Source organism: Corylus avellana, chromosome ca6 (genome assembly GCF_901000735.1).
Source record: "Corylus avellana chromosome ca6, CavTom2PMs-1.0".
In the NCBI taxonomy this organism is placed as follows: Eukaryota; Viridiplantae; Streptophyta; class Magnoliopsida; order Fagales; family Betulaceae; genus Corylus; species Corylus avellana.
Window position 1 is genome coordinate 26,299,251 of NC_081546.1, and position 22,671 is coordinate 26,321,921.

General features: G+C 35.6%; 3 protein-coding genes across 4 annotated transcripts; all 3 read left to right on the plus strand.

Moving 5' to 3' along the window:
* The first annotated feature begins 283 nt into the window (after nucleotides 1–283).
* LOC132185966 (protein APEM9-like) lies at nucleotides 284–7,480 on the plus strand. 2 transcript variants are annotated; one of them, XR_009440657.1, is made up of 7 exons: nucleotides 284–416; nucleotides 537–710; nucleotides 2,537–2,614; nucleotides 3,415–3,700; nucleotides 4,575–4,933; nucleotides 7,089–7,303; nucleotides 7,398–7,479. XR_009440657.1 is itself a non-coding variant. In XM_059599788.1 (6 exons), exons 1-6 carry the CDS (start codon nucleotides 361–363, stop codon nucleotides 7,216–7,218), a joined length of 1,083 nt encoding a protein of 360 aa, XP_059455771.1. In that variant the 5' UTR covers nucleotides 284–360; the 3' UTR covers nucleotides 7,219–7,480. The 2 variants fall into 2 exon arrangements, 1 of the variants encoding a protein (XP_059455771.1); XM_059599788.1 differs by having other exon boundaries at nucleotides 7,089–7,480.
* A 1,035-nt stretch (nucleotides 7,481–8,515) lies between these two features.
* On the plus strand, nucleotides 8,516–16,163 carry LOC132183795 (uncharacterized). The gene is made up of 9 exons (XM_059597216.1): nucleotides 8,516–8,730; nucleotides 8,847–8,952; nucleotides 9,654–9,832; nucleotides 10,362–10,507; nucleotides 10,856–10,947; nucleotides 11,101–11,441; nucleotides 12,518–12,581; nucleotides 13,495–13,557; nucleotides 15,638–16,163. Exons 1-9 carry the CDS (start codon nucleotides 8,591–8,593, stop codon nucleotides 15,827–15,829), a joined length of 1,323 nt encoding a protein of 440 aa, XP_059453199.1. The 5' UTR covers nucleotides 8,516–8,590; the 3' UTR covers nucleotides 15,830–16,163.
* A 1,219-nt stretch (nucleotides 16,164–17,382) lies between these two features.
* LOC132183793 (pollen receptor-like kinase 1) lies at nucleotides 17,383–21,763 on the plus strand. Its single transcript, XM_059597214.1, has 3 exons — nucleotides 17,383–18,101; nucleotides 19,420–20,007; nucleotides 20,807–21,763. Exons 1-3 carry the CDS (start codon nucleotides 17,420–17,422, stop codon nucleotides 21,505–21,507), a joined length of 1,971 nt encoding a protein of 656 aa, XP_059453197.1. The 5' UTR covers nucleotides 17,383–17,419; the 3' UTR covers nucleotides 21,508–21,763.
* The last annotated feature ends 908 nt before the right edge of the window (nucleotides 21,764–22,671 follow it).

Consider the following 22,671-nt stretch of genomic DNA (forward strand, 5'->3'; position numbering starts at 1 on the left):
AATTAAAAGCTATTGCAGGTTTTGATGAGGAAGTAAAGTAATTTTCGCTTTTCTAATTTTTTTAAATTTATGAATTTGTGTAATTTTTCTTGGATTCTATTGTAAATATTTAACATGTGAGCGAAGCCACTTTGCTCCTAAAAATTTGTTAATAAGTTGTCCAATAATATATAAACACGTGTGAATAAGCTGTAAAAGAGATAGGGGCAATAGCTACTGGGCTATTAACGGCTACAAGAACTAAGAGCCCGATGGGCCTACAAGAAAAATAAGAGAGCTCTACCATTGTTGCGAATTGGGACTCGTAGCAAATGCCAAATATTGTGTGGGAGAGAGACACAGAAACAGAGAGAATGAGAGATGGCCATGACTGAATCAAATTCTGCAATTTGGGAAGAAATCGAGCGCTCCGAGAGGTAATTTTGAGTAATTTAATCTTGCTTGAGAACCAAATAATCTTGCTTTTGTTTTCTGAAGAATGGAAGTAAAGACTGCTTTAAGCTTCATCATGTTGTTGATATTGCAACTTCTTGCAGCTACCTTGTTTGCTCGATGCATGAGGAGGCAGCAACCTTAGCTTCATCGATATTGAAGCGTCTTTGTGGAGATAAAGATAACAAAGGCGTTGAAGCTGGAGAAGATGCTGGATTCTATGATATGTTGGAGTCGACCGGTATGGTGTTGGTCCAGTCCTTGAAGGGACTAGGAAGGTATATCTACTTCCTTTTTGTGTATGATTTTCTGAGCTTCATTGGATTGGTAAATTCGTACATTGAGAGTGTTGTTGGAAACCCCAAAACTAGGGAATTCGTTTTGTTTATACTTGAATTCGTTGGTTTGGAGGGAGAGAAAGCTAAATTGAATTCGATTGAATATATGTTCTTGAGAATTTCAGAGTGTAATGTTTTGGAGGTTTGTGCTTTCAGAGTTCCTTTGATAAAATTTTCATTACTTATATAGAAAAGGAAAAGATTACTTAAAAAAGAAGGAAAAGAATGATGCAAAAAGCGCACTAAGGACAATTTGGAGGGTGAGGTTGTAGCTGTTTGGTTTCTTCTTTTTGAGGAGCCATCTTCTTGCAAGGGTTTTATGGGTTTGATGGTTTTGTTGGAAGCACTTTGGGGGATTCATTAGATGGTCTGATGGGTCTTTTCTATTGAGTGATGTGTATGCCTTGAAGTGTGAGGATGGGAGCATTTGTTTAGACATCTTATGGTGGCTCATAAAGGTTAAGCTGTGAAATATTTTAATTGAAATAAGCTCTCTTGTATGTTCCAAACAATATGAGTTCAATTCATTTTTCTCAGTTTTGTTCCAAACAATAAGATTCAAGTTATTAAGCAATTCAACTGATTTTCATTAATAGAATTCAATTGGATTCTATCCATGATTTGGTTCAAAATGGACTGGAACTATCATTTTGTCCTCTAATTAGCAAGAAAGGAGAAATAAAAATAGAATTGTTTTCTGGCATTTTTCATGAGTTTGTTTAGCGAGATAAGCTGTGTGTCCTGCCACTAACTATTCTCCTGCAAGGAATAATTGAGACTTTGTTGCTACAAACGTTTCTTGTAAACCAGAAGGACAAGGAAAACTACTTTTATTTTTTGTTTCCTTTCAGTAGTACTTCCTTTTAAATTACTTTTCTTGCGTTCTAACTTCCCGTAGAACTCTTCTGTAAACCAAATGGAGGGCAGCTTTTTAATAATTTATTCTTGTCGGTAGATGATCATGGTTATTTCCTGGTTGTTTTACTTGCCTTTCCAGACTTGAAATATTTGGATTATAAAGTTCATAAATGATGGAACATCAAACGTGCTTGTGAGGAGAAAATTTGGTGCGCTACACCACCCTTAGAGATTTTGGCTTGCTAGTCAGTCAACATGAATACTATAACCTTCAGAAGTAATTATTTCAGATTTGTGTTGTGCAATTGACAAATATTTTTGATGATCCTGATACGTTTGATCCTTTAACCTCTAAAGTTCATTTTGATACTTTAAGATACTCCGAGAAAAGCTAGAAAGTGCAAAGTATGCATAGAAAAATTATTATTGTTGGAATCTGTCCCGATATCTTAGCTTCAATCTTGATAAGGGTATCTATTTTATGATGTAAATTGGTATTTAAATTTATCAACTTTTTATAATGGATATGATAACTTATCCAAAAAAAAAAAAAAATAATGGATATGATAACTCCAAGGGGTTGGCCCGAATGGGAAGTCACTTGGTCCTGGTGCCTCATGAACCATTAGGTCTAAGGTTCGACCCTCCTTGAGTGCAAACAATTTGTTGGGGCCACACCTCTAGGCGAAATCTTGAGCTTTATCTGACCCGTGTGGAGGGGGCATTTTGCACGTGTCTCGATAATCTAGTCGGGGCAAAGCTTCGGATACCCCGGTTATCAAAAAAAGAAAAAATAATAATAATGGATATGATTTTCCTGCAGGGTGTGTGCGTGCTCGCCAGCACAAATGTGGCATATTATGGTAATCTGATAAATATTACTCAAATTTTCTTTTGGGTTCATGCAGGGCATCAGAAATCCTGGATCAACTTAAGCTACTTTATGTCTCTGTTGCAGCTATCCCTGTTCAAGTTCTACTTACTGGGTACATTATCTATTCCACATGTTACTTTTCGTTTTTTTCAAACTCCCTATGTGATATATATATATATATATATATGCTTGAGTGGTTGTCTGACCTTTAATTTATTAAAAATAAGTTCAACTCTCAAAAGTTATTTTGTTAAAATAGCCATGATGCGGTTAGAATGTTCAAAAGTAAATGTCGATACGTTTCTCCATTTGAAATAGAAAAATGCTAGACATACAACCCCTTTACAACTTGTTAACACTTGTCAACATGCGATTGGAAGGTGTTAATTTTTTTTTTTAAGTGGCTAACATTGCTTCAATCACATGTTGACACGTGTCAACTAGTTGTAAAGGGGTTGTACATATAGCTTCCTCTTTGGAAACAGGGTGATATGTAAACAAGGTCAAAGGAGCTTTTGGGATAATTCAGCTCTCTAGTTCAACAGTTTAAGAATAATTATTATTATTGAAATGCCCAAGTTTGACATCTAATTCTTTTCCTCAAAAATGACCAATACGACTTAAGGCCTGTATTTGCATTGATAAAAACAAGGGCAAAAAAGAGATTTGAATTAACAAAGAAATTTCCTAAAAGAAAAAAGGGGGAAAATGAAGAAGGATAAATATGTTTGCAAGTGAGCATTTGGGATTTATATGTATATTGCACACTTATTCTCTGGTCTACAAGACATGGGGAATTTGGTCCTTCTATGTTTTCTATGTAACATAGGTTTGGCAAATATGTTCTTGGAAGTGGTAATCTCTACACTACAATAGAGTGGTTGTAAAACTTTTATCAATTTTTTTTTTCAGGGCTTGCTTTCAGATATCAGTGGGTTCTTCTTTTGGTGTTCGAGAATTTTTGGAGGAGTTCTTTAGCAAGTGGAGTTGTGTGGATGGACAATACTATGTTCTTGTTGGTGCAGACGCAAATGTACATTGTTTAGAAAGATGTGATGCACGTTTTATTCTGGGAGTTGATCAATATATTAAAGTTGTTGAGGTCTATGCTGTGACACTACTTGTGACAGTTTTGAATGATTTGGACCTTGCTGTTTCCTGGGTTGAGAAAGCTGCACTACCTGAAGATAAACGACAGGTAATATATATTCTGTCATACAGCTAAGTTGGAGTCATCCTTAATCAGCATTGGTTGAGGCAGTTTTTGGATTTGGCATTACATCTAGGGTTCATGAACATACTATTTTCATGACATTTGAGATTGTTGTTATACTAAGCTAATAGAATCCAAGTATGCATGAGAAGCACCGTTTTTGGGGTTGACTGATGTCGTTCCTATGGCTCTTTTTGTTTTTTGGTTTCTTGTAGAAATATACGGTCTTGCTCTTCAGTGGAACAACAAGGTTAAGGATTTGATTCTTTAATACAAATGTTGATGTCGACTTTTATTTGTAATGTACAATTGCTATTTGAGATAGTCAACCTTGGATGAAAAAGGGAAGGTGGTGATTTAAGAGCTGAAACGTAACTCTTTTAAATTTTTTCCCTATTCTTTTGGGGGTTAATTGGTGGTGTTTTTATGGGTCATTATTTTTGTTTATTAAGTGTTCTTTCTGCAATTTATTTTTCTCAGGATATTAATAATTGGAAAGTCATGGATAAAGTACTTTATAATATTGTCATTATTGTTAGTTTTATAACAGATAAAATATGCCTAGAAAAAAAAACCCGATATAATTTTTTTTTATAAGTAACTCATTGCATTAATAAGTGTAGAGAGATGCAACCCTAGTACATAAGATGTATACAGAAACCTAATATGTTGTTAGCTATTTCATGATGCATGGTCAAGTAAGGCCAATCCATAATTTGGATAATTATCTCTTAATCATGGTGATGACTCCATGTTTCATTTGTTATACATTCTTCATGGAATTCAATGTTGATAGATTGACTTTATTTGATAGATAACAAGAATATTACTTCTTATATTTTGCTTGTCCTTTCTATAGGCACTTCTAAGGAAATTACACTCCCTGCATTCTCTTAAAGCCATCAACTTGTCACAAGGGCCCTCACCTCCACTGGCAGAAAACCATGATGCTCACTTTTCATCACCGAAAGAACTAAATGTGTCTGAGGGCTCTCTACAAGCCTTAAAAGTCAAAGGTGAACCTAAACAACGGAGTGTTACAAAACAAGCAGTTTTAAAATTATCTAAACGATTTGAGCCATGTTTCTGGTGGTACCGTACCATCACTTTAAAGTTTGGTAATGCTCGGTTGGTCATATCTAATAGAAAGATTGCGCTTGGCTGCTTGATGTTGCTCATATTTCATGTTCTTCGGAAGAAAAAAGCTGGTTTAAAGAGGTAACATATTCTCTTCATTCTGGTCTACATGCATGATGTCGAGTCATAGGTCATGAAATGTGTTCCTTTTGTCTTTGGATTCAAAATCTTACTTGGTTCTTGGTTTGCAGCCAATGTTGCTCTCTATGAGTATGAAGTGCTCTAAGTAAAACTTTGTTTAAAATGCCCTTTATTTTATTTGGCTGAAATGACGTCTCTAATCATAAATTAGATTTGCGGTAGAATGGTGAATTGGAGGAGACTTGGGCTTTACGAAAAGGTTATTTTACGCCAATAGCTGCATTCATATATCCCATGTAGTTGTTTTTGTTGTTTTTGTGATTGTTATTTTCATCATTCATTCTAAATGTTCATTTGCTGTTTACTGTAATGATAGACTATTCAACTGATGCAAAGGTTTTACCTAGTAATATAGAAAAATACACCTGCAATTTATCGAACTAATGAAAGAGGTATGATGCCATAGAATGTCATACAATAGAGCATGTGTACGACCTCGTGGCACTTATAGATAAGGGTGGCAATCAGTGTTCACGTGTTGGGTTCGGGTTGTGTCGAGACATGAATATAGGATTATAGGTCAAACTTAAGCCGACATATTTAATCAAACGGGTCAAATCTCTCAACCCTAATCAGCTAATTTTGTGTTGGGTTTGGGGAGTGTCAAAAAGCCTTAATGGAATGTAAAGGGCGAAGGGACCGGGGCGGAACTACGTGTATGAGTGGGGGGACATTGTTTTCGAAATTTTCTATAAAGTACATATATTTTATATATCTATCCCCCAAATTTAGAAATTTGTCCCCCCAAAGTTAAAAAAATGTCCCCCCAAACTCTCTCTCTCACCAGACTCTGTCTCAGAATACTTTTTTTTTTTTTTTCTCTCTCAAACTCTCTCTCTCGGACCAGACTCTATCTCTCTAAGACCAGAAAAGTCTTACCACTGGCCGTAATTTGTTGTGTCCACTCCTGTCTCCTGTGTCCTGCTGCTTGCAGTTCATTTGAACGAAATTTTGCTGTTCAGTGTTCACCTCAGTTCTCAACAAATAATTGTGCAGGCTGTTCGTCACTTCATCTTATCTCAAGGTTCCTTTAATCCTTTCAATCCTTTGTTTTTGTGGCTTAAATGCATTGTTAATTTGTTACTTTGTTAGATATATACTTTTTATTCATTAAAAAATACACTTGCAGTCTTCCAAATTGCAAGTTTCAATGTTGCAGAGGGAGTGGGCGTGGAGTGTGAACTTAGTGGCCAAGTGTCCCGAGTGTCAAGTGAGTGTGTGTTAGTAGCTTAGTGAATTAGAAAAAAAAAAATTAAATTAAATAATGGCTTAGACGCATAGGCCTAGACTGCATAGTTAATAGTTATTAGTTGGTGTGGGTTGTATGGCTTAGTTGTTAAAGATTAAAACTAACATTTAGACTTAACTAACTTTTAAGATTTCATGAGATTAAAATTTAGGTTATTTTTATTATTGTAGGCTGCAGCGTTGTTTTGGCTTGTCTCAGAATCTCAATATTATTGTTGTTGGGAGCTTTAGGAGAAACAATTCATACAATTTTTCTTGAACCATATAGATTGTGCTTAGTTTATATTGCTAATAATTTATGCTATTGTGTGTTTTGATGCCATAAGATTAAGATTTTGAATAAGTATTTACTATATTTTGATGTAGAAAAATTATACAAGTTTTGTTTTTTAGCTTTCACTGTTATTAATTAACTTAAATACTTGATGGGTTTGAATTCATTAATTTATTTGGCATTCTTTCACTTGTTAGTTGTAATAAGAATTATAATAAAATTCTAACAAAAATGACTTGTGATTTACTATGAAATTATATCTCACCATATGTATCTACTTATTTATATAAGTAGGTGCTACTATGGTCACGCCCAAGTAGGATAGCCACAATTGATTTCTTCGGCTTACCCTTTTAATTAAAAAAAAAAAAAATTTGTACCCCCACACTCAAAATCCTGGGTTCCGCCCTTGAAAGGGTAGTTTGTAGAGAAAGTAATTCACCTATGTAAGAGAATGATGTTTTACTTGTATGCTTTTCGCTTACAAGGGCTTTGCCTTTTTCTATCTATTGAGTAAAAAAAAAAAAACCAAAAAGAAATTTGAAGCTTTACTGAAATGTCTCTTTGTTTCAGGATTGTTACAAGACAAGCATTGTTCTTGAAGAAAGCCTTGGTGGATCTGTGGCAGCTTGCGTTTTCATACCAAGTGAATCCTCTAGCTGCTGTTCAACCTCTTGCAGCTGCGACTCGCGGAGGGCAGTGATGGAATTTTCAGTCATGATCCTCTTTAGGTTTCCAATAATACAGAAATCTTCTCATGCCAACAGCCTGTATTCAAGAAAGGGAAGGTTGTTATACGGTTCTTGTAATTCATTTTTCTGGTCAATAATTCCATGAAATTGTAATCACTAGCTTATGTATAGTTACATATTTGATGAACAGGTGCAGTTCTTTATCCAAGCTTTTGTTGTGAGAAATTAGATGAATTGCGGAATTGCGGAATTGCACCATATACATTATAAAATATTCATTAAAGTTTTTTGTTGTTTTTGCTCATCGATAGGTGCATAGAATTGTTAGATCAAAGTTATACATGGCTTTTTCTGGAGCTATTATTTTCCCACTCTCAGCTATGGTACCATTAGACGTGGATCTTTTAAAAGTTTTAAGGAATTATTTAAAATCTAAATTATTGTTTTCAAATTAAATTATTGAAATTTTGTTATTTCAATATTTATCATATTTAGTGATTTATCATTTATTGCATGTTATGATAATAATTATTATAGAAAATTTAAGATTATTTTAAAATTCATAAATATTGATGTGATAAAATTCTAACCATTTAATTTTTAATACTATAACTACGATTTCAAGATCTAAGAATTCTAGAGGATGCTGTAGACATTTGTAATTTTTAATATTATAATTAGGATTTCCACAGCTGCTGCTGGTCGACCACAGGAGTAGGGGCTTCAAAGTTCAATCCTCCAAATTTTTTTAAAAAGCCCTTGGAGTATATATATTTATGACTATATTTTCTCAAAATTAATTTTTTACCCCAAAATAAGAGCAGTAATTTTTACACTCATAATTTAGCTAAATGAGTCCCCATAAACTCCAAATTTTCTCTTGCTTTCCCACATTTTTTTGTTTGTTTGTTATACTTTCCCTTATAATGAGGACCTTCTATATATTTATATATATAAATCTAGTAGGTTTTTTCAAAATCGTGTTAACCGTCTATATATATAATATATATATAAATGTATAAAAATCTAAAAATGTATGTAGTATGATATTATCATATTACCATAAATGACATGGTTTTGGTTTTATTTAAAAAAAAAAAATTAAAAAAAAAATTTCTTTTTTTTTTAAAAAGAGAAGAAGAAGCAGTTAACAGTTATTAGATTGGCTAACTTTAACTGTATTTTTATCTCCACAAATTACAATAATTGAAATTATAAAAAAAAAATAAAAAAAAAATAGCAAGGACATATTAGTCATTTGGACACTTGAGAGCTGCGACAAGGTTTATTAAAAGTCCCCGAGACTGCCTTCTTCTTCACCTGCAGGCTGCTGTAACCTGTTTCGGCCATGTTGTGAGACAGACGGCGAGTACGAGAAGGGGTATGATAACTTTCCCGAGGGTGAGTTTGGTTTCAGCAAGAGGAGGCATTCGTAGACTCGCAATGGAAAACCAGGCTCAGAACAAGGTTTACTTACACTACAACCACACCGATCCTTGCAGATACGCGAGGTGGAACGCCAGGTACTTTTTATTTTTAATTTATTTTTAATTTTTAATTTTTAATTTTTATTATGCATTTATTTATTTTTAATTTTTAAATATATCCTTTGAGAATGGGCTGGATATGTTTTTATTAGAGAAAGCTACGAATTCATGTACGAAAGGCCTTGGCAAGAAGTTCTTGATTTTTATTCAAACGCGGTCAATGGGTGCACATCATTGTCGGCGTTGTTTGGGATTGAGGTTGGTGGGTGACTATGAGAATCCGATTTTGCGTATATGTTTTGCTTTCCATTATAGCCCTGCATGTGAGAGTTAAGTTTTAACTGGCATACTAGATTTCCCTTGGAGACTGAATAATTCAAATTTTATTTCCTTTGCATTTAGAGGCACGAATTGATCCTCTAAAATAGGACCACTGTCCACTTCAAATTAGAAATCATGGGCCATTGTTAAAATTTTTGTTTTTTTTAACATTAACAAACAATTCAAAACATTTTCACTTTTATGTCATGTCAAAAACATTTTTTTTTTCAAACCAAAAATAAAAACACCCCCAAAACACATTAACAAACATAATACCTTTTGCGTGTAATGTGTATGTTCGCTAAAGATTTAGGGTATGTTTGATAATGATTTTGAAAAGTGTTTTCGGTTTTGGTTTGGAAAGAAATGTTTTGATATGATATAAAGTTAAGAAGTGTTTACGCTTTGAGCTAGGCTTCTCTCTTGTATATTCTGTGTAACTTGGGTTATGCCTTTGCGCTTTTTAATGAATTTTGCGATTACTTATCAACAAAAAAAAAGTTAAGTGTTCAAATCAAGTGCCCGTAACTTTGCTCCTTGTTATTGACTGAAAAAATTCACATGTTTATTATTTAGACGATTGACTAATTATTATCTTAGTAATTTATTATATTTATTCTTTAGAATTTTCTCCACAGACAAATGTTCATAATGATGCTGAAATTCCAGAGATTTCTGATAAAACTGAATCAGAGAGTGTTTCTGCTGAAGATAGAACTGGGAGATGGGCAAGAGTAACGTTCAAAATTGTTCTTTCATATCATGGGGGATCCTTTGATGGGTGGCAAAAGCAGCCTGGCTTGAACACAGTCCAGAGGTTAGTTGTTTTCCTGTCAACTTATGCAGTTTGGTCAAAGTATTAGAGTAGTACAGACTAAATATTATATGCCTTTTATTTTTGGCAAGTGATAGTTATTTGCATGGGTTTGTATTTAATTTGGTTTTTGGACCGCATGTGGAGAGGAGTTTATTCCTTTGTATTTAATATGATTTCGGAAATGATTTTATTGTGGTTTTTGTAGGTTGTTGGAACATTTATATTTCTGCATAGATTTTTTAGTTAAAGGAAGAATGAAATAATACCTTTTGTGTTAGGAACTCCACCCTACAGCATGGTTTTTCTGCCTCTGAAAGTGTTGATAGAATTCATTTATTCTTACACTTATGACAAATGCTACATAATTTGGTGTTTTTGAGTGCATCAATATTCCTGCCACTGTTTTTTCTTTTATTATCTTTCTTTTATAGAACTATCAACATTAATTTTGTTTACAAAATGAGTAAATTTACTGGAATAAGGTATCAACATTCTCATACTTTTGAGTATACTTCTTTACTTTTGAAAGCATAATAGAAAGATGTCTTGGGAAATTTGTTGATGAGAAGAAAGTTGAATTGCTGAAAGACAAAGGTTTACCAATAGAAGTCTGTTCTTCTGTCGCTGGGCGCACGGACAAGGGAGTCACAGCTCTTCAACAAATTTGTTCTTTTGGTATTTTATCACATTATTTCCCCTGAATGTCTCATACTGCTTATTCGGATGTCTAATTTTTAGCATTGATGTTATTATTTATGTATTTATTATATAAAGGTCACTGTGTTGGCATTTTGCTTCACACACTCTACTTTCTATTTAGTTATGAATTATTATGCAATCATAATGTGAAGTATAAAAAGCTAAGAGAGGAGTTCCTGTAATATCACTCTAAAAACATAGATTTAGTTCAATAACCAACAACATCCTGACATAATCTTTTAATCTAGATTGTTCTTGTCAGTTTTTCTCATTTTACACATTTGGGGATGTGATTATTGCTGAATTTATACTTGCTATGTCTAGCTACATGGAGAAAGGATATAAAACCTCAAGATGTAGAAGAGGCCATCAACAGTGCAGTGCCTGGAAAACTTATGGTCAAATCTGTTTCTGGGGTAAAGTTCTGTTCAGGTTTTTGGCAAACAAAACTAATATTGAAATGAAATTTGTTATCTGTATTTTGATGTAGCGCTGAAATTTGATTTAGCATCGAACTCTCTCTCTATAAATACTTTGAATGTACTCATATTGGGTGCTACTTATTGTAGGTATCACGTGTCTTCCATCCTAATTTCTCTGCCAAATGGAGGCACTATCTTTATATTTTTCCATTTAATGGTGTGGAGGATGGGGAGCAATATGGTGAGAGTGGGGAGGATTTTGAAAATTTTAAATGCAATGAAAATAAGGATGAGCAGAGACTTGGATGTGGTGAATGCAATGGGGGGACTGTTGAAAATGTAATTATTGATTACAAGGATGAGCTGGAAAATGGAAAGAAACCACGGAGATTCAGTATTAGCAGGGTTAACCAACTTCTACGGCAGCTAGAAGGAAAATTATTGTCCTACAAGATGTTTGCACGTGATACCAAAGCTTCAAGAAATGAGTAAGAATTAAAAACTATAATCTCTCTTGATACTCATTCTAGGAAAGCCAGACTTATAGGCTTGTATGCATGTGGAAGATCACTTTCTGGTTGGATTGTCTACTAAGAATATCTTTGTCAGATTTCTGACAGTCAAAGTAAATTTTAGGAAAAAAAAAAAAAAAATCACCAACACATATGCTGGATAGGTCCAATTTATATCTAACTTCTTAATGTACACGCTGGAGTAGCTATGCTATTATGTCAAGATCTTGGCTGATTGACTATGCTATTATGTCATCCTTTCTTGGCATCGTCCTTCCAGTGCTTCAATTTTAATCATTTTTGTGTCTATTAGTGAAGCCATTGCCTTTCATTGGACAAGATAAAAACTTGTAATTGATCATAGCATCTTGTCTTGACTTATGCAAGCTAAAAGCCAGACCACCTAGAATTAAGATCGTATGTATTCTTATATTGCCACATGTACTTCTGAACAATTTATGTGCATGTTCTTGACTACCCTGATCCGATAGCAGAGTTTTACTGTGTTTGAAGTGTTAGAAAAAAAAAGGGGCTGTTTGACAATTTGATATGCATCTTCTTTTTAATATAGCCTGGTTGCATAGTGTTTGAATCTTTGTTGCAAAGGAAGAACATTTATAGGATTGTATCATCCAATGGAAGCTCTTCTCTTGTCACACTATATATGTTGCTCTAATGTCTACATCCTTTTGTGCCTCTTCTGTTCTCTGTGTTGACCTCTCCATTTTTTGTCTGCTTCCTATCTTGAGAAGGATGTTGGACGAATTGTTCTAGTAGGCATTAAACTGTGACCATTAAAAGACTGAAGGTTTTATTTTTAATGCACCTGACCTGATCTGAGGTGCTCAGGACTTGGGAGAATTGAAAAGACTGCATAGGTTCAAAGAGTGCTGCTAGTGTGTTTTCATTTTACTCACATACTAGTGAATAACTTTGCCACTCTGATAATTCCATTGATGTTTGCAACTCTGATAATTCCATTGATGTAGACTTGGTTTTTCAGAGGGTGACTTTCCTTGAATGCACTAACTGCAACCGCCTTTCTATTTCAGTGGTCCTCCAACACAGTGTTTTGTCTATCATGCTCGAGCTGCAGAAGCCCGGCTGCCCTGCTCTGTCAGTGTTTCGCCATTACTCATTTGTAGTTTTATTTTCTCTCTAATTTTCTTTCTTTTTCTTTTTAACTTTAATGTTGCCTTAAATTATTGTAATGCTGAAGAATGGAACTCCATCGTTGTTGACTTTTTTGTGTGTGTGTGCATCAGTGTGTTTTGGTGCATGCAATAATCAAGGAATTCTCAATTAACAGGATATTGTTGGGTTTTGCTTGATGCAAATGTTTGGAAAGAAATTAAAAATATTATAAATAAATTAAGAGTTGTCATGGTTCTTCTTGTTCCAAGTCCTCAGCTTTTGGCCTAACTGAAATTTGAGCTGGGTCCCTGCTTATCACAGAAAAATGTTTAGCTTATTTGGGTGTTTTAGATATGCCTGCTTATAATCCAATAATTATATTGTAGGATTATGTAAAACTTCTAGAGTAACATGCAATTTATATAGGAACAATCATCTACTCAGTACGTAATTATGAATTGGATAATGCAATGATCACAATATCCATGAACAAATAGTTATATGATTGACAATGTAGGATAGAGGCACTGTCACCACTATTTGGGCTTGAGCTTGAACTACATGTGGGCTTGCCACTCTGTATCTAATGTTTTTATGCAAGTTTCTGTATTTATTTGTCATTTTGTCTTTGGGTTTTCTACTTTCTACTTTTATTCTTTTTCTTTCTTGTATGCTTTTAGACTTGATTGAGTTTGTTTAAGTCTTCTGGGCTTCCAATGCTTCCCTTAGCTTTTTCCTTGATTCTTATAGAAATCTCATACTTGAATTTAGTCATAGGGAAATTAGATACTCCATAACTTTGTTGCATATTTTGCTTTGGACCTCCTTGTGATGTACTTATACAGCTGCACCAAATTTAGACATCAATCTTACTAGCATTACTGTATTTTTCTAGGATCACGGGGAAGGAAGAAAGGTTATGTGTGTTGAGCTGATTGCTAATCGCTTCCTACGTAAGGTAAATTGTTTTATGTTTTATCATATCAACAAATGTGTGTCAAAATGCATGCATTGAGAAAGAATAATTACTATGATATTGTTATAATTTGTATGAACGGTTTACACACAAAAGGTGGAGGCTATTATATTATTTGGCATATACCACTTATTTTAACCTAATACAAGCATCCTATTATATAGGATTAGGAAAATACCATAAAGATTAAACTACCCCCAAAACCGTAATGACTCAAACCCTAACTCTTCTAACACTCCCCCCCAAGCTGGAGCATATACATTATATGAATCTGGCTTGGAAGATACAAGCAAACGAAAACAATTAAAAAAACATACTCTAACACTCCCCCTCAAGCTAGAACAGCTTGGAGTACACAATACAAATAGCAACTAATTAAATAAAAGTTCAACGTCGGTCGAAAACTCGTCGGAAACTTGAACAACGAAGATTTGATCGGATCTCGCCGCAAAACACCAAGGCCAGTTGGAAACATCGATCACTAACAACAATGGATCGGTTCTCACCGGAGACTCCAAGGCCGGTCGGATATCATGAAATTAATCTATGGATAGGGAAATTGAACGGTCATTGACTTTCTTTTCCATCATAATCTATGGATTCATTAAAACTTCCAACTTCAACTTGAAATATACATATTAGACACATAAACATTGCTTTAAGTATAGAAGTTTGATCGCAAGCTATTGGGTGAAGTTTTTTGGTTTGAGAAATGACACAATCAAAGGTCATGAAAGCTAGAATTATTGATGGGACTGTGTTTGTCAAAATACAAGCTTATTGCTTAAGTTTCTAGTTTAGAAATGATACAAATCAAAGGTGTTAATACTTGAAGGAATTATTGATGTACTTTTGGGGTGGAAGCCATGGCCGCCGCATAAACCCTGTGAATTGCCCAAGGCGTACTGGTTTTTTTTTTTAATTTTTTATCAGGTCATATATTACTGCATAATGCCACTCTTTTAATCAGCCATTATTCACGCTGGCACTTCTCGCTTTAGTTTCTAGAGAAAGACGCTATCTCCTCTATCCTCTGTGAGAAATTTTCTATTTCTCCAAGTGAGACTTCTCCATCTCTTGTGAGTGCCTAAGGTGGAGAGAAGAACCCTGCCTCCTCCCTCAGGTCGAGAGAAGAACTCTGCCTCCTCCCTCCTCTGCACCCCTCTCCTTTCCATGCCCTGCTAGTCCCCATTCCGCTTTTTCCCCTTTGCTTTTCTTTTTTCTTTGTTTCAGAAGCAAGATCTACCTCCACCCATGTGCACTTCCCTCAGCCTCTTCTCCACCCTCCTCGCCCCTTCTTCTCCATGCTTGTGCCACGCGCTATCTCCACCTTCACCGTCCACATGTCTCCCTTCTGCCCTTCTCCGCCGCACCACTGCCCTCCTCCCCCGTGCTTGTCCTATATGCCTCCCTAACTGCATTTCGGTCCCACTTACCTCTATCACGTGCCATCTCTCCTCTGGGCATCCCCTCACTCGAGCGGCAGATCTAAGGCTTGCTTGTTCATTCCCCTGTTCCTCCCCTCATTCCAAACCTCTGCAATGCAAGCCCCCCTTTTTTGCCTACAAAGACTGCAAGAATTGATGTCCTATCTGCACCAAACGCCGAGCATCTCTTTTGACAGATGTCAGAGTGGAGCTCATTTTTAGTGGCTCTAATTCAGCTGATTCCAGTGATTTTCCTGATTGTGGCAACTAAATTCCCTTACTGCCACCGCAGGTGTCCCTCGAAACAGTCCAACGTTTGAACCACTTTAACAACCGTTATTTTGGCTGCCCTTTTCTTGGCCTGCGGGTCAAGAAACTATTGGAACAAATTCCTTGGCACGTTTTCATCTATTTTATCTGACCTTGTGTTTTGTTTCTTTGTTATGTTAATGGAATCTTCTTCTCTTACTGTAAGTTTTAGTTTTAGTTTTTCTTTTTCCCCGCTGCTCCTTTTAAAAGATTCAGATTTGTCTTCATATTCTCAACACCATTTGGCTGCCATTTTCTGGTTATCTTGGTGGAGCTATTGGGGTCCATTCTGTCTAACTCGGTTGGTGACTAACCATAATTGGCAGATGGTTAGAGTGCTTGTGGCAACCTCAATAAGGGAAGCAGCTGCAGGTGCGGATGAGGATGCATTGCTAAAGCTAATAGACGCAACGTGCAGACGTGCCACTGCACCCCCAGCACCCCCTGATGGCCTATGTCTTGTTGATGTAGGATATGCAGAGTTCACCCCGCAAAACTGCCTCATTCCAAAGGACTAAATTTATTGTCATAACCACACATCTGGGGTCCTGCCCTGAAGATCTCTTGGGTAGGACATCCAGCTGGTTGAATAGGCATATAAGCATCCCATCAATCAAATACCTTTTCCTATAATCTTTATTTAGTGTTTTTTTTTTTCCTTAAAATTATGTTTCTTATTTTATCTTTTTAGTGATGTGTAAGAGCAGTTTTTTTAAAAGATGCTTACTAGATGTGGTCTACCAGGATTGAAATCTCCTGAAATTAGGTTGTTAGTGAATCTCGGGCATGTTTTTAGACAAGTCATCAAGATTTTGAACTGTTGATGTATAGTTATATAAATATATTTTATATGAATAATTAGTATTTAATACTTACAAAAATGTAATTAATATTTTTGAAGAAAGAGTAATTAATATTTTTGAATTCCTCTTTACTTAGGAGAAGGATCCTCTCCATTTCACTTGAAATGGAGAGGATCATTTAGTGCATTTCCCTTTACACTTATGCTGATTTGCAAGAAGTCCATCTTGTTAATTCTACACTAAGTGAAAATGGTCTTACCCAAAAATAAAGTATCGAAGAAGTTCTTACAACTTGAAATAACTTTTTAGTAATGTTATATACTGCACTCTTCATCGCACCTCCATTTCACTGAGCAGATATACCTAGTGAGATAAAAGTGGTCAAAGAGTGTAGTATGTAGCATTACTCATAATATTTGCATAACTTTACTTATGCATCTTAATGACAACCTCAGCCGCGAATCAACAAAAGATTTACAGCTTCATTGTGCTTTGACAAAGACAAGATATAATTGCTAAAGTCCATGACAAATTGTCACTATTTTTCTTCTTCGACTACTACCATTTTAAAAGATTAAGTTTGAGCAATAATGCCTACCTTGATTATCATGAGATGTTTAGAGTGAAATTGAGATAAACTATTTCATAGTCTAGATTAAATATGATTAGCCCGTGTGGTGGCCTTATATACACTGTGTAGTTACTACGCGCACTGTTAAATGTAACAAAATAAAATCTTAATTGAAAAATAGATTCTCTTTCGTTTCATTTCAATGGATCGCGAAAGAGAATCTATTTTTCTATCAATATTTTATTTTGTTACATCTAACCGTATGATTGGCAATGGAGAGGATCCTATTTCCCGTTGAAAAACCTCCCAAATTAGTTAATTATTTTAACCTTTCAGACCTAGCTAGCCGGTGCTGTGAAAGTTACTATATATTTATATAAATATAGCAATATTTCGCCAAAGCTCTTGCTGTATTTAAACAAGTGCAAGTAAATAAATAAAAAAACAAAAACAAAAACAAAAACAAAGGCCGACCGGGTATTTCTCAGAGATTCACACACTTACAGCAAGACTTTGTCAACTTCCAACTCCCCATTTCATCAGCATTTCCCTTGTAAACAGCCTTGCACTCTCTCCTATTCTTAGAACTCTCTCTCTCTCTCTTTCTCTCTAATCTCTCTCTCTGTGATCTCTCTCTCTCTGATCATCAAATTTCCACCATTCTTTCAGGCTTTCGTCAGCCCTGTGCAGCAGTTCCAAAGGGCGTGCACGCAGTTGCCCACACCATAGATGGTATGCGTGTACTACCCGACAACATGGCACGTAAGCGACATCATAATACGCCGTCGTTGCTCACCACTCTTCTCTGCATGTTTTTCCACGTCACTCTCGTCTCTTCCGACGCCATAGCCCTCCTCAATTTCAAGGCATCCCTCCGAAACGACACCGCACTCGCCAGCTGGCGGAAAGGCCCCACCCCGCCATGCAAAGCCAACAAAGCCAACTGGGTCGGCATCCATTGCTGGCAAGGAAAAGTTCGGGGCTTAAAGCTTGAAAACATGGGATTACACGGCGCCGTTGACGTCGACTCGCTTCTCTCACTCTCAAGTCTCCGATCCATAAGCGTTATGAACAACAAGCTTAGCGGTCCCTTGCCGGAGGTAAGGAAACTCGGAGCATTGAAGTCGGTGTATTTATCAAACAACAATTTTTCTGGACTGGTCGAGAGTGATTCTTTTATGGGGATGACGTGGTTGAAGAAGCTGCATTTGGCGAATAATCACTTGACGGGGAATATTCCTTCATCGTTAACATCATTGCCCAAGCTTTTGGAGTTGAGGCTTGAGGGTAACCAATTTGTAGGCAGAATTCCGGATTTTCAACAGAAATCTTTCCGATCTTTTAACGTCTCCAACAACTACTTGAGTGGTTCAATTCCTCCAAACCTTAGTAGGATAAATGCGAGCTCCTTCTACGGTGAGTCACTTTATTTTATTCTGATGCGTTTACATTTATATATTCTAGCTAGGAGAAACTTCACTTACGCTCTCAATGAGATTTGTCAAATGTTGACATTAAATTATCAAACGTTGCAACGTGGGTATTCGATTTTTCAACCCCTTTTAATTTTACCTGATCTACTTTTTGGAGGATGCCAAATTAATGAACAAAATACATAGTTTTTTTTAATAAATAAATTAATATTTGTTGATCCTCGGCCAAGCCATAGGTTTGGATGTGGGTTTGGTTTTAATTTTGTAATTAAGAGTAAATTTGTATTTTTATAAATTTTACAGGGGTATAGGAGACATTTCACCTATTAACTGTTTGAGTTAACACAAAACTCTAACGGTAGAGGTGAAATTAAAAGGGGCTGAAAAATGGAATACCTACATTGCAACTTTTGATAATTCGAGGTCAACATTGCAAAACCAATTACATATCGAAGGGGGTAGGTAAGTAAAGTTTTCTCTATATATATTTTAATACCAATGTTTCTTTAAAAGTTAACATTATCCTTATAGCCTTATGAATAAAATGAGTACTACTTCTAACAAACTCAAGGTACAAGAGTAGCCGGTCCTTTAAAATAGAAGGGCAAAATTGTCATTAAGAATATGAAAGTACAATTTTGCCCTTCTATTTTTAAAAGACCAGCTCTCAGTTCATTTGAACTGGAGATGATCCAGTTTCAAGTTGTACATGTCTGCAATAATATGTCAAGCATATGACTTTAATCACCATTTCTAATGATCATCTCTAGCTATCAAACTCACTAGATATAATACCTTAATTAGTCTTGTTAGGGAGATAACACTTTAGAGAGTCTTTTAGTCGGAATATAATATATATAAATATAGCATGTTGAAATACCATTTGAAACTTTAAGCCTATGAGTTCGGGCCAAATTATATTATATTAACTATTAATTACACTTGTGACATTTTTCCAACATGAAATTCAATTCTTTTAACACTCGCACGTGTATACTCAACAAGTCTAATAGACCTTCTCTAACTTAGGAACGCAGAGGCTTACGCTACTTTAGTGATCTAGCTGCATTTTTCTACCTTTCAATATGAGTGATAGAAGTGTGAGGCTAAAGATTGTTCTTTCATTTGATTTGCCAAACCAACCCCAACTCCTTAGAGAGAGAGAGAGAGAGACTATGTTTATAGTAAAAATGCAATGCATAAAAATGGCTAAAGCACATGTGACATAAATGCATATATACGTACATATTAGATACATATCAGGAAAAATTCAGGTATTGATGGTTTTTTCTACCAAACAGGAAACGATGAACTATGTGGATACCCTTTGGGACAATGCAAGCAAACCTCAGTTCTGAGTGTGGTTGTGGTTGTGATAGTTTTGGGGCTGGCAATAGTCTCCATTGGTGCAGTGTTCTTCATCCTCAACCACCGGAACCAACCACCTTCATCATCAGTTGAGTCTCCACTACCAATATCAAACCTCCAAAAGAGAGCTGGAATTAAGGAATCGGATAATCAATCCAGGCAAGGCTCCCCGGACCACCCTGGAGGTGGCAAGGCAGAGACGCCGAAGCTCTCCTTTGTCAGGGGTGATAGGGAGAGGTTTGATATGCAGGACTTGCTTAAATCCTCAGCCGAGATATTGGGAAGTGGATGCTTTGAGTCTTCTTATAAGGCCTGTTTGCCAAGTGGACAAGTGATGGTTGTGAAGAGGTTCAAGCAAATGAACAATGTGGGAAAAGAGGAGTTTCAAGATTATATGAAAAGGCTAGGGAAGTTGAGGCACCCTAATCTGCTTCCTCTGGTGGCATACTATTATAGGAAGGAAGAGAAACTCTTGGTATCAGACTATGTTCATAAGGGCAGCTTGGCTGTTCATCTTCATGGTACGTATTGTGCTTTTTCCAACATCTTCATGCATGTTTCTTCATAAACAGTTTTAGAAAAAAGAAACCCACATATATACATACAGAGCATATCTATTTCGTAGCTAGATTTTTGTACAACTGTCATACGACTACTGTGTGACGTAGCAGTAAAATGTATTGATCAGTCCTTAGATCAACACTTTTTTGTTTTTGTTTTGGAGTGTTGATCTAATAGTTGATTTTTATTACCACATTATCTAATTGTTTGACAACCATACATGAGTCTACTAAATAGCATTACTTATACATTATAGTAATAATCCCCTATATATTCAAAAAGACTGAGAATTTAGCACTGCTCTTTTCTAGTATAAACCCATCAAGTCTATAGTATGATAACTTCTGGAGTAATGTTATTTAATAGATTGTTATACGATTATCATACAACTGGGATGACGTGGTAGTAAAAATCATCAAGTTATAAGACATTTGTGACTGCCCTGCATTTTTTATTTGACACTCATACTCATCCAACAAGTTCATACATTTTCTAGGGTTTAGGTGACTTCACCTTTTCAAATATATCCAAAAGACTTTGAATTTGGCATTGTTCTTTTCTAGTATAAACTCATCAAGTCTGTCTTATGATAACTTTTGGAGTTGCTATACGATTTTCATATAACTGGGATGTCATAGAAGTGAAAATCATTAAGTTGTATGACAGTCGTGTAGCAATATACTAAATAACATTATTCTAATTTCTGAAAATGATAGAATGAAGCCTAATTTGCTTCATTTTTTTTTTACATTCTTTCAGGACATCAAGGTCTAGGCCTGCCAAGTCTTGATTGGGCAACCCGGTTAAAGATTGTAAAAGGCATAGCCAAGGGCCTGAAGCATATCTACAATGAGCTGCCTTCCCTAATCGCCCCCCACGGCCACCTCAAATCCTCCAATGTCCTGCTTGACGAATCCTTAAAACCCCTTCTGACTGACTATAGTCTAATCCCTGTGATGAACCAAGAGCATGCTCATGAACTCATGGTGGCTTACAAGTCTCCGGAATACACGCAACACGGTCGAATCACGAAGAAGACCGACGTGTGGAGCCTCGGGATACTTATACTAGAGATTTTGACAGGGAAGTTCCCAGCAAGCATCCTGCAACAAGGGAGGGGAAATATTGAGGAGGAATCTCCATTTAGTTGGGTTACAATGGTTGTTCCTGAAGGGTGGACAGATATTGATGAGGTTTTTGACAAGGAGATGGCTGCAGGAAGCAAGAGCAGTGAGGGGGAGATGAGAAAGCTTTTGAGGATTGGATTAGCTTGCTGTGAAGGGGATGTGGAGAAGAGGTGGGACTTTAAGGAGGCTTTTGAGAGGATTGAAGAGTTGAGAGAGAATGATGGTGATGATGATTTCTACACTTCATACGCTAGTGAGGCAGACATTGATTCTTCAAGAAGAATCTCAGCTGACTTCAATTTGTCCACCACTGGTTCAGTGCAAATTTTTTAATCTCTTATGATTGATTCTTGATTCCTTACAAATTAGATGGTTATAGGGAGGGGGGTTTGAAGTAGAAAGAGAAGGAGTTGGCTTTTGTTTTCCTCATCACTAGCATTGTTGTAGCTAGCACATGATATCGTAATCCCTATGAGAGGGGGACGTCCTGCACTTCAATGCATGAAATAACTAGAGAAATGATATACACAACCACTTTTTTGTTTTTTTGTTTAACCATATTTTTATTCTATTGTGTTGATATTGTAGGATTTGGTGCCAGAAACTACACTTTTATTTCACTGATCATTTGCTGATGTAACACTAAAAATATATATAAGAACTAATTATATATAAGGACTAATTGACAGTGTCACATCTAATATTACTCATAATGAAAAGAGAAGATTTGAAGAATATATATGTATATAAAAATGATATAAAACCTTGTGATAAGAGGGAATATGACATTAACACACAGAGATTTGTCAAAACTCTCCATTTAACGAGTTTTCATAGGAGTACTAGGCCATGCATGGAAAGTGGGATAGATTTTTCAATTTTTGGGTTTCTTTATTAGAAACTTAATTTCTTTGAAAATTAATTTAACAAAAATCTCATGGGTTCCTCATGACGTTCCTCTTTGTAGTCTGCAAATTTGTGATGGTTGTTAGGCCTTGGAAATTAAGGCCGGCCAACTAAGAACAACTAAAAACTTCGAGAGTTAAATAATTAAGTTTCATTTTGAACATTCTTTTACAAAGGGTGATTTTGTTGTGGACAATAAATGGAAAGAACATGAGAGAGGGCTAGGAGAGTTAAACCTATTTCTACAATATGCCTATGCTTGTGTTCCATTGATCTATTTTGTTGCGTCAATAAATGTAAAAGTCTCATAATTTTTTTAAAAAATAAAAAATAAAATGAATGAATGAAGGGATATATTATATAACTTGTAGATTTTATTTTTCGTTCCTAAATTAATTTAATAATAATTGTGTGTTCGGTATACACATGGCATCTCACCTAATGCTCTATTTTATGCTTTAAAAGTGTTTCAATGTGCCAATTACTGAGCACATGCTTTAGCTAAATGGATCACTTTCTATAATGTGTTTGGAAGCATTTTCATAGGATTGTTCATTCTCTTCCATTCAGATCAAGAGTGGGAAATATCAT